At 45.3% G+C, this 10,538-nt stretch overlaps 1 protein-coding gene across 1 annotated transcript; it reads right to left on the bottom strand.

The window, feature by feature from the left end:
- Positions 1 to 3,180: 3,180 nt before the first annotated feature.
- LOC137544951 (uncharacterized) lies at positions 3,181 to 8,300 on the bottom strand. Its single transcript, XM_068266045.1, has 11 exons — positions 8,225 to 8,300; positions 8,038 to 8,133; positions 7,838 to 7,933; positions 7,638 to 7,733; positions 7,438 to 7,533; positions 7,238 to 7,333; positions 7,038 to 7,133; positions 6,838 to 6,933; positions 6,644 to 6,733; positions 6,449 to 6,538; positions 3,181 to 3,753 (listed from the first exon to the last, which is right to left on the bottom strand). Exons 1-11 carry the CDS (start codon positions 8,298 to 8,300, stop codon positions 3,188 to 3,190), a joined length of 1,494 nt encoding a protein of 497 aa, XP_068122146.1. The 3' UTR covers positions 3,181 to 3,187.
- Positions 8,301 to 10,538: the final 2,238 nt, after the last annotated feature.

The raw sequence follows: 10,538 nt of genomic DNA, 5'->3' as shown, positions 1-10,538 counted from the left end.
AAATCGCACGCGCAAACGCAACGTGTGTATCCAGCATAATGCCCAGTTCCAACTCCCTCGCCACACGGCCCACCAACAGTGCATGTATTCTCAGGCAACATACATGGGCAATATGCATGAAAGTGAGAGTGATTTTAAATTACATCCATTTCACTCAAACAGTGAAGGGGCGGCACACAAAAGGCTTGCTATTTAAAGCATATATTGATGGAGCAACACTACATGTTACGAACCATCACGGTTCTTCATCAGGTGTAAAATGAAACCAAATGCAGTCCACACATTTATACGAATTCAAAACCACACCCCTTAGCTCCGGGGCGTGGTGATCTTAACTAGACACTGGCCACACCTAGCTGTCACAATTACATTCTATCTACATTTACAACTTCTCTGATAGAGAAATCGATCAAAGATTAACATTGTTTCAAATTAGCATACTCCCTATACTTCTAAACACAATACCACATTAGGGGAACTCCAAAATATGGCTACCCCATCTAATAAACAATTTAACTGACCGTAATCCCAGGGCACTCCACTAGGGCTACCCGTAAACTCCGACCTAAAAAAGAAAGGCAAAGGTTGTAACTGTAGTCACTACCACTAGATTCCATAATACATTGCACCGCTAACGTTGCCTGGCCTAATTGAAAAATGGCAATAAAAAGCACCTTAAACGGCACAGCAAAAATCACAGTTACTATAAAAGCTCTGCAAAATGCTAATTAACTGCTATAGAAATGCTACCATAATGCCATAGAGCAGCCGAAAAAATGCTGAAAAAAAGCTGAAAAAAATGCTGCCATACTGCTATAAACCGCTGTGCAATAATGCTATATGCATGCTCTGCGAAATGCTAAATAACCGCTGTGAAAATGCTGCCATAATGCCATAAAGCAGCTAAAAAAATGCTGGAAAGATGCTAAAAAAATGCTGAAAAAATACAACCATACTGCTAAACAGCTGTGCAAAAATGCTGTATAAATGCTCTGCAAAATGCTAACTAACTGCTATAGAAATGCTACCATAATGCCATAGAGCAGCCGAAAAAATGCTGAAAAAAAGCTGAAAAAAATGCTGCCATACTGCTATAAACCGCTGTGCAATAATGCTATATGCATGCTCTGCGAAATGCTAAATAACCGCTGTGAAAATGCTGCCATAATGCCATAAAGCAGCTAAAAAAATGCTGGAAAGATGCTAAAAAAATGCTGAAAAAATACTACCATACTGCTAAACAGCTGTGCAAAAATGCTGTATAAATGCTCTGCAAAATGCTAACTAACTGCTGTAAAAATACTGCCATAATATCATAAAGCAGCTGAAAAAATGCTGGCAAAATGCTGAAAAGATGCTAACATACTGCTATGAAACAGCATATGAACGTTACAAAATATTTAAATAGATCAGAGTGGATTCCTGATGTCTGTTGTCCAGCAATTGATGCGTTTGAAAAGGCAGTGAAAAACGAAATAAAAGCAAAATGGGACAATAGAAAGGCACACAGCAATCTCTCTATGGCAGAAAAGCAGGCACTCAGTACAATTCGGGACAATGATAGTATCATCATACTTAAGGCCGATAAGGGGGGTGCCACAGTTGTGCAAGACAAGGACAGTTATGTACAGGAAGGATTGAAGCAAGTGGGAATCGTTGAGCATTATGAACTATGTGATGACGATCCAACAATTAAAGTCAAAGCCAAGGTGGACTTCCTATTAACATGTGCAGTTGAGGATGGGACAATCTCACAACAAACAGCTAGAGGTTTGACCACCGACCATCCTAGTGTCCCGTTACTATATCTTCTTCCTAAGATCCACAAGGGGCTACAGGATCCTCCTGGTCGCCCCATTGTGGCGAGCCGGGGGAGTGTCCTGTACCCACTAGCGGGGTATTTAGATGGTTACCTGCAAGAGATAGCTTTATGGCATTATGGCAGCATTTTCACAGCGGTTATTTAGCATTTCGCAGAGCATGCATATAGCATTATTGCACAGCGGTTTATAGCAGTATGGCAGCATTTTTTTCAGCTTTTTTTCAGCATTTTTTTGGCTGCTCTATGGCATTATGGTAGCATTTCTATAGCAGTTAATTAGCATTTTGCAGAGCATTTATAGTAACTGTGATTTTTGCTGTGCCGTTTAAGGTGCTTTTTATTGCCATTTTTCAATTAGGCCAGGCAACGTTAGCGGTGCAATGTATTATGGAATCTAGTGGTAGTGACTACAGTTACAACCTTTGCCTTTCTTTTTTAGGTCGGAGTTTACGGGTAGCCCTAGTGGAGTGCCCTGGGATTACGGTCAGTTAAATTGTTTATTAGATGGGGTAGCCATATTTTGGAGTTCCCCTAATGTGGTATTGTGTTTAGAAGTATAGGGAGTATGCTAATTTGAAACAATGTTAATCTTTGATCGATTTCTCTATCAGAGAAGTTGTAAATGTAGATAGAATGTAATTGTGACAGCTAGGTGTGGCCAGTGTCTAGTTAAGATCACCACGCCCCGGAGCTAAGGGGTGTGGTTTTGAATTCGTATAAATGTGTGGACTGCATTTGGTTTCATTTTACACCTGATGAAGAACCGTGATGGTTCGTAACATGTAGTGTTGCTCCATCAATATATGCTTTAAATAGCAAGCCTTTTGTGTGCCGCCTCTTCACTGTTTGCATGATTCTACCCTCAGGTGGGTGACCTGAGTGAGGCGTAGCACCGGCAGTTCAAGGATTAATTTTCCTGAAGGGGTTCCAGGACCGTGGCCAAGTTCACAGTGTGTACATCCATTTCACTGTTTGTGGCCCTTCAGGCCAATGCTTTCTGCAGTGTGTGGTCAACTTGTTATACATAACCTATTGGCATGGTCACAGTACCAAGCGCCCAACTACAATGATGGCTGAGAACTTCACACTCAGACAGCATTATAATATTCCAATAGTCAATGTGTAACTAAGGACATAGTGAATCTTCTCCAAAAATTTAGGGGAAACAAGTCGCCCTACACAATGTCAACTAATCTATTGGTGCCCATACCTCAGTATGAATTGTTTGGTTTGAACAATAAAGTACTCTTCAAAGGACTATAATGTATGAACCTAATAAGATGCATCTTTTGTAAAGATTAGCACTCTTAATAAGGTAGACCCCCAAAAGTAAAAAAATGGAACTGCAATGTGTGGCCCCAAAAATTATTTATTCAAAATCTGGTTCATCAAAGCATTCTGGCGTTCTGAAATGGCATTTTGCCTTTCAAGGGCTTCAGCCATTCTGGCCTGAGTGAGGTTCTGCCGCTCAACACCATCAGCCAACCGTGCCAAGATAGCATTTTGGCTTTCGGCAGCCCGAACCATCCGGCTCAGAATTAAGTTTTGCCGATCAACATCCTCTGCCAAACGCTGGTGGCTCGCCTCTTGGCCCACTCCAGCATTGGCCAGTCTCTGCACATTTCCAGCCAGGTCCGTAGCAGTACGGTTGAAGGTCTCAAAGTCTTGGTGGAAGCGGCGCATGTGTTCCTCCATGAGGACCCTATAGTCCTCTTGGGCCTGGAGAAAATGCCGGGAATGCCACCGGTCGGTGTTATAGTCTGCCCGAGTGTAGTTTCTGGAATGGAAGGAGGTGCCAGAGTTGGCCTGGTCAGATGTTGGTGACTGATTATGTACAGTGGTGTTTGTTTCAGAAGAGACGTGAAGGTTGAGGTTTGGGCCTGGGCATTCAACCATCCCATCGGGACCACTACCCAGTGACATGTCATCACCTAGGAAGAGAAGAGTAAATGGTTTGTAAGTAGAAGTTTGCAACAACCCAAACAACCTTTCACAATAAACAACACCTTGCAAATACAAGAAATTAAAAAATAGGGTCAGCATGCACAGGCGCCAACACAATGACAACATCATGATTGGAGTCAGTGTGAGGTATAGTTGAAAATGAATGGAAAAAAAAATACAAACCATCACTTTTGCATTTACATACTGTCACAATGGCCCACAATGTTTAATACAAACAAATAAGTTTCCTGGCCCGAAAGTTCATGTACTGCATTAAATTGCAAAGCGTGTGATGTGGCTTTAAATGAAAACCACATTGAGACGGATATGGACTAATATGGATGCTTCCTTGTAAACAATAACAGTTGCTTAACAGTGCTGATGATGTATTTGCCTGTCTTCATGGTCAAATGAGATGTCTGAAATCCTTGATAACTTTGACCACAGCACATGATCGACATGCTTCTTCAGGGGCAGTTGCACTAAATATTAGGGACACACAAACAGCACAGTCATGCAACTGTTATTGTTTTAAAAAGGTAATGCTATTGACTTTGGAAGGCCACAAAACTAGAGTGCCGGTTAGATACAGCTGCATCCCTGAGTGTGATGGAATATGCTGTGAAATCAGTGCCCAAACACTGCCTACACCATTGTTGGAGTCAAATCTTTACTTTAAATAAATCCATGCATAAAATTACCAACATGGACGGGGCCTTTGGGAGTGGCTCTATAGTGGCACTCAAATGGATGACAGTAGCAGCAAAACATTCCCGCCTACTGACAGCACAAGTCACCCTGTGCCCGCCCCCCCCCCCCCCCCCCCCCAGCTTTTTGTGCAGCATTTGACTGCAGCTGCATCGAACTTCCTGGCACCGCACAAACTTGACACACTACACCACCCCACCCTCTGTTTAAAAGTAAAGCACCAATAAGTGCAGATGGAGGCCAGCGCAGAGAAGAAGCAACAGGGACAGAGGGGGACTACTGCTCAGCAGAGCTGGTAATGTATGAGAGGTGTCTGTGGAAAACACAAGGCATTGGCAGCATCTCCACAGATATTGATCATTTTCATAGTGAAATACTATCACATTCTGTTGCCAGTGAAGCCAGCCATACAATCCCTGTATAATCAAATGTTTGGCCTGAGTGAGCTGTTGGTTGGATGTGCTCTCAAAAATACCAGTATATGGCAGCTGTTCCTTTTGGCACCCTTTAATGTAAGGTTTGCAGACTCAGGTACATGGCACTATTATCTTCACAATTGGCTTGATTGGAGACATCGACATACATATATACTGCTTCAATGTAACCACCATGGAGGCTGGCCATGGACTTTACAGTGCGAAGCACATACAGACAAAATACATATCTCATTGGGATGTGCTTTGCACTGTAAAGTAAACTGTAAAGCGGTAGTCCCCCTCTGTCCCTGTTGCTTCTTCTCTAAACTGTACTCCATCTGCACTTATTGGTGCTTTACTTTTAAACAGAGGGTGGTGTAGTGTGTCAAGTTTGTGCGGTGCCAGGAAGTTAGATGCAGCTGCAGTCAAGTGCAGCACAAAAAGCTGGGGGGGGGGGGGGGGGGGGGACACAGGGTGACTTGTGCTGTCAGGCGGGGGGGACACAGGGTGACTTGTGCTGTCAGGCGGGACCTCACAACCTCCATGGTGGTTACAGTGAACCAGTCTGGCACAAACATTACCATGGGGGGGGGGGATCCACCTGTGGTGTATCAAGGCTTTGGATACTATTGACCCTTTCCCCCCTCCTCCGTCCCATGGTGGTGGACACTATCCTCCTCAACCAACTGCTATTGACCTCGCAACCTAGCACACGCAACTACATGCACAGTACGGGTCCTCGAGACAGAAATTGACTACAATAGGCATTCGCCATGCAGCAACTGTAATGCTCAGACACAAGTGGCCAGCATACTACAGTGTGAAGCACGGAAAATGCCTAATCACAACAATCACAATTCTAATCGTCACGAAAGTGCCCCCACTGGAGGGGCAAAAGGGTAACATTGGCCATATCAACAAATGGTCAGCTCTGGGTTCCCTGCCCTGCACCACCAACCACAGAGGAAAAGGTGGGAAGCCTCTGAAGGCTGATGAGGCTTCACACACCCAAGGTCAGTACCAATGCATTGCAGAAACTTAATAGTGAATGTGGTCTGTTTATTTCACCATACCAACAACATATCTTACACAAAATCAAACGCCATGTCGAGGATTAATGTTTGCATTCTGAGATTCCTTCTTTCAATGTGAATTACAACATCTAACCTCCAATGGCAGCATTCCTATTGGTCAAAATTGAGAGTCCCTGCAAAATGCCAGGCCATGTAGGTGTGGTTGGACATGGAGCATTGTAGATCATACAAGAACAAAAATGAAGTCAGGCACTAGCAAATCCTTAACAAAGGCGTATATGCTCATGTGCACTCACTACCTCACCAACCCATGTGTCACTTGCCATTCAAGAGCCATTGAAAGGTCCTTTGTGGCAGATTAGCTGCATGCTTTGAGATGTATTGACTCCGAACATTACCTACACACCTCTCAACCGGCCACATGCTACACTGTCACAGTGTTTTCACAAGGAAGATATGTTAGCTAGCCAAACCTTCTTCATATCCTTTTGCCTCAAGGACATATACTAACACATAAAACTCACCACCACTTGCTGCTCCATGGGAATCCTCCGCATGTTGCCATGAGTCCAACTGCAGGCCCTCATCCATGCTGGACCCAGAAATCACATGAACTACACAAAAAGGAGCACACATAGAAAGGTTAGGACACTAGGCAACACAGCCAGCTCCTCGGCTGCCTTGTTCAACAGCAGTTTCTACATCCACAGGAAACTCACCAGACCGTGCCGGAGATAAGTCCCCAGATTGGAGGGTCATCACAAACACTGCAGCATCACTCCCCAAAGCAGCATCAGAGGCAACAACAGCTACACGAAAGGAAGAAAAACACACAGGTTAGGACACTAGGCAACACAGGCTGCTCCTCCACTGCCTTGTTCAACAGCAGTTTCTACAGACACTGGAAACTCACCAGGAATTTGGCCAGAGGGAGGTAACGGCACAGAATGTCCGGGGACCAAAGCCAGTCCAGCATCAGGGGCCAAGCCAGCATCAGAGGCAACAACAGCTACACGAAAGGAAGAAAAACACACAGGTTAGGACACTAGGCAACACAGGCTGCTCCTCCACTGCCTTGTTCAACAGCAGTTTCTACAGACACTGGAAACTCACCAGGAATTTGGCCAGAGGGAGGTAACGGCACAGAATGTCCGGGGACCAAAGCCAGTCCAGCATCAGGGGCCAAGCCAGCATCAGAGGCAACAACAGCTACACGAAAGGAAGAAAAACACACAGGTTAGGACACTAGGCAACACAGGCTGCTCCTCCACTGCCTTGTTCAACAGCAGTTTCTACAGACACTGGAAACTCACCAGGAATTTGGCCAGAGGGAGGTAACGGCACAGAATGTCCGGGGACCAAAGCCAGTCCAGCATCAGGGGCCAAGCCAGCATCAGAGGCAACAACAGCTACACGAAAGGAAGAAAAACACACAGGTTAGGACACTAGGCAACACAGGCTGCTCCTCCACTGCCTTGTTCAACAGCAGTTTCTACAGACACTGGAAACTCACCAGGAATTTGGCCAGAGGGAGGTAACGGCACAGAATGTCCGGGGACCAAAGCCAGTCCAGCATCAGGGGCCAAGCCAGCATCAGAGGCAACAACAGCTACACCAAAGGAAGAAAAACACACAGGTTAGGACACTAGGCAACACAGGCTGCTCCTCCACTGCCTTGTTCAACAGCAGTTTCTACAGACACTGGAAACTCACCAGGAATTTGGCCAGAGGGAGGTAACGGCACAGAATGTCCGGGGACCAAAGCCAGTCCAGCATCAGGGGCCAAGCCAGCATCAGAGGCAACAACAGCTACACGAAAGGAAGAAAAACACACAGGTTAGGACACTAGGCAACACAGGCTGCTCCTCCACTGCCTTGTTCAACAGCAGTTTCTACAGACACTGGAAACTCACCAGGAATTTGGCCAGAGGGAGGTAACGGCACAGAATGTCCCGGGACCAAAGCCAGTCCAGCATCAGGGGCCAAGCCAGCATCAGAGGCAACAACAGCTACACCAAAGGAAGAAAAACACACAGGTTAGGACACTAGGCAACACAGGCTGCTCCTCCACTGCCTTGTTCAACAGCAGTTTCTACAGACACTGGAAACTCACCAGGAATTTGGCCAGAGGGAGGTAACGGCACAGAATGTCCGGGGACCAAAGCCAGTCCAGCATCAGGGGCCAAGCCAGCATCAGAGGCAACAACAGCTACACGAAAGGAAGAAAAACACACAGGTTAGGACACTAGGCAACACAGGCTGCTCCTCCACTGCCTTGTTCAACAGCAGTTTCTACAGACACTGGAAACTCACCAGGAATTTGGCCAGAGGGAGGTAACGGCACAGAATGTCCGGGGACCAAAGCCAGTCCAGCATCAGGGGCCAAGCCAGCATCAGAGGCAACAACAGCTACACGAAAGGAAGAAAAACACACAGGTTAGGACACTAGGCAACACAGGCTGCTCCTCCACTGCCTTGTTCAACAGCAGTTTCTACAGACACTGGAAACTCACCAGGAATTTGGCCAGAGGGAGGTAACGGCACAGAATGTCCGGGGACCAAAGCCAGTCCAGCATCAGGGGCCAAGCCAGCATCAGAGGCAACAACAGCTACACCAAAGGAAGAAAAACACACAGGTTAGGACACTAGGCAACACAGGCTGCTCCTCCACTGCCTTGTTCAACAGCAGTTTCTACAGACACTGGAAACTCACCAGGAATTTGGCCAGAACGTGATGGGCCCTCTGATTGTGGGATGCTAGGTGCCACTCCAGCAGGACCCTGAAGGCCAGACCCACCTTCACCGACAATTTTGACATAGAGAAACCAAGCATTATCAATGTCATACGCATACTCAAACACGTGTTCACTTTCCAAGAAAACAGCATCATTAATTACCCTCATCAGAAGTTGGCGCGTCGGCATCGTAGCCACCCTGGATGCCATGCAGGGCTGCCGTCATCAAATGCGGCTCTACCACCTGCTCATAATCGAGCAATGCCAGGGATGCGGGGGGACCACCACCGGTACCAAGGCTATGTTGAGCAAACAAAAAACAACAACATAGAATTAGACCACTACAACTAAACAGTCTGCACTATCCTGATAATCCTGTCTGTGTGACTGTGACCCAGTGGCAAACATTCAACATACACTTCACATGCTAGTATTTAAAGCCGACACATACTGCATGCACCTTTGTAATGTCGAATTCACACACTACTGCAGCCTTTAATGTGTGCACACATGTCCGTTCAAAGTGTGGGCCACATGAAAGCTCACAGACCAATATTACCCCCTTCCATGTAGTATGAGAGACATACCTTCAGAGTCTAGACTATGGAGCTGAACTCCACCTCACATACAAAACTTAGAAAGAGGATGGACACATGCAACAGATCAGTATGTGGCTAAATGCAGTTGATGCAAAATACATTCAACGACTATGATATCTGCTGATTTCACACACACGTTGTTTAATGGCCCATCATGTGCAGATCACACAATTGTAGGCAGATGTGCATATACAACCTGGTTGATTAGAACTGCAGATAATTGTCCCTTCAACAAGGTGTCTCTGAGATGTGCAGATATCAATTGGAAATGCATTTTGCACCAACGGATAGCAGGAAGTGATATTTAGATGCTAATTATGTTTCTAATGTGTCCTACATCTTTGTGTGCATCATCTTGCAAAGATTTTTAAATGATGGGTAGTTCAGGTACATAGATCAGACCGTGTTGAGTATGGCCCTAATACTACATGGAAGGTGTTCAAATTGCGAGGAGAAATGTCATTTGAAAAAGACTTTGATCTGACATGTGTAGGCACCTTTACTGTTCTGCAGGAGTCATCAGAAAATGGCTGCGCAAAGGACTCCTTGTTACCTGAAAACAAAATGGAGCATAGCATTGCTTGTTATGTTCTGAAAGGGAAAAGTGTTGTTGCAACGTTTGGGATACATTCATGTTTGCTACATACCATAAGCAAACAGAGATGTCTGTCCACTTCTACAATACAACTGTAATCCAATTAGAATAACAAACACAATACCAGGGGTTATGTGGCCCCGTGGTTTAGGCCTATGTTTCCCAAACTTACAGTGACTAAAGCATGATATGCAGCCATTTTGTGCTATTCTAATCGCAACACTTGTGGCAGCCTCAATATCCCTGTAGCTTCAATGGGTTGGAGGTAATCCTAAACAATGTCAATGACTCAGTGTACAGGGTCACTTTAAAATCGAGAAGTCATCAACTGACAGTGATTTTTTGAATGCCATTTGTAAGACCAAGTAAAAACACAAACCAGCACACCTGCCCTGCTGATGCATATGTATGAATTAGTTATACTGTTCCAACACACAAACACATAAAGGTACACCAAATTAGTCACACAAATCCATGCACTCATGCATGCTTGCTCAGGGCCTGTGTCCAAGGACCATAGTCAAATTATCAACAGCACAAGCAGCCAAATGGGATTGCATGAAACCTTACACATATGGCCGACTACACATCTTGAACAATCAATTAGCGGTTTGACACATCCAACATACGGAAGTGCGGATTCAGGAAGAGCTGAGAGTTGTGCCTTGCACCAAATCATACATTA

Source organism: Hyperolius riggenbachi, chromosome 2, assembly GCF_040937935.1.
Source record: "Hyperolius riggenbachi isolate aHypRig1 chromosome 2, aHypRig1.pri, whole genome shotgun sequence".
NCBI classification, from domain to species: Eukaryota; Metazoa; Chordata; class Amphibia; order Anura; family Hyperoliidae; genus Hyperolius; species Hyperolius riggenbachi.
This window is presented reverse-complemented; position numbering and strand designations above follow the sequence as displayed.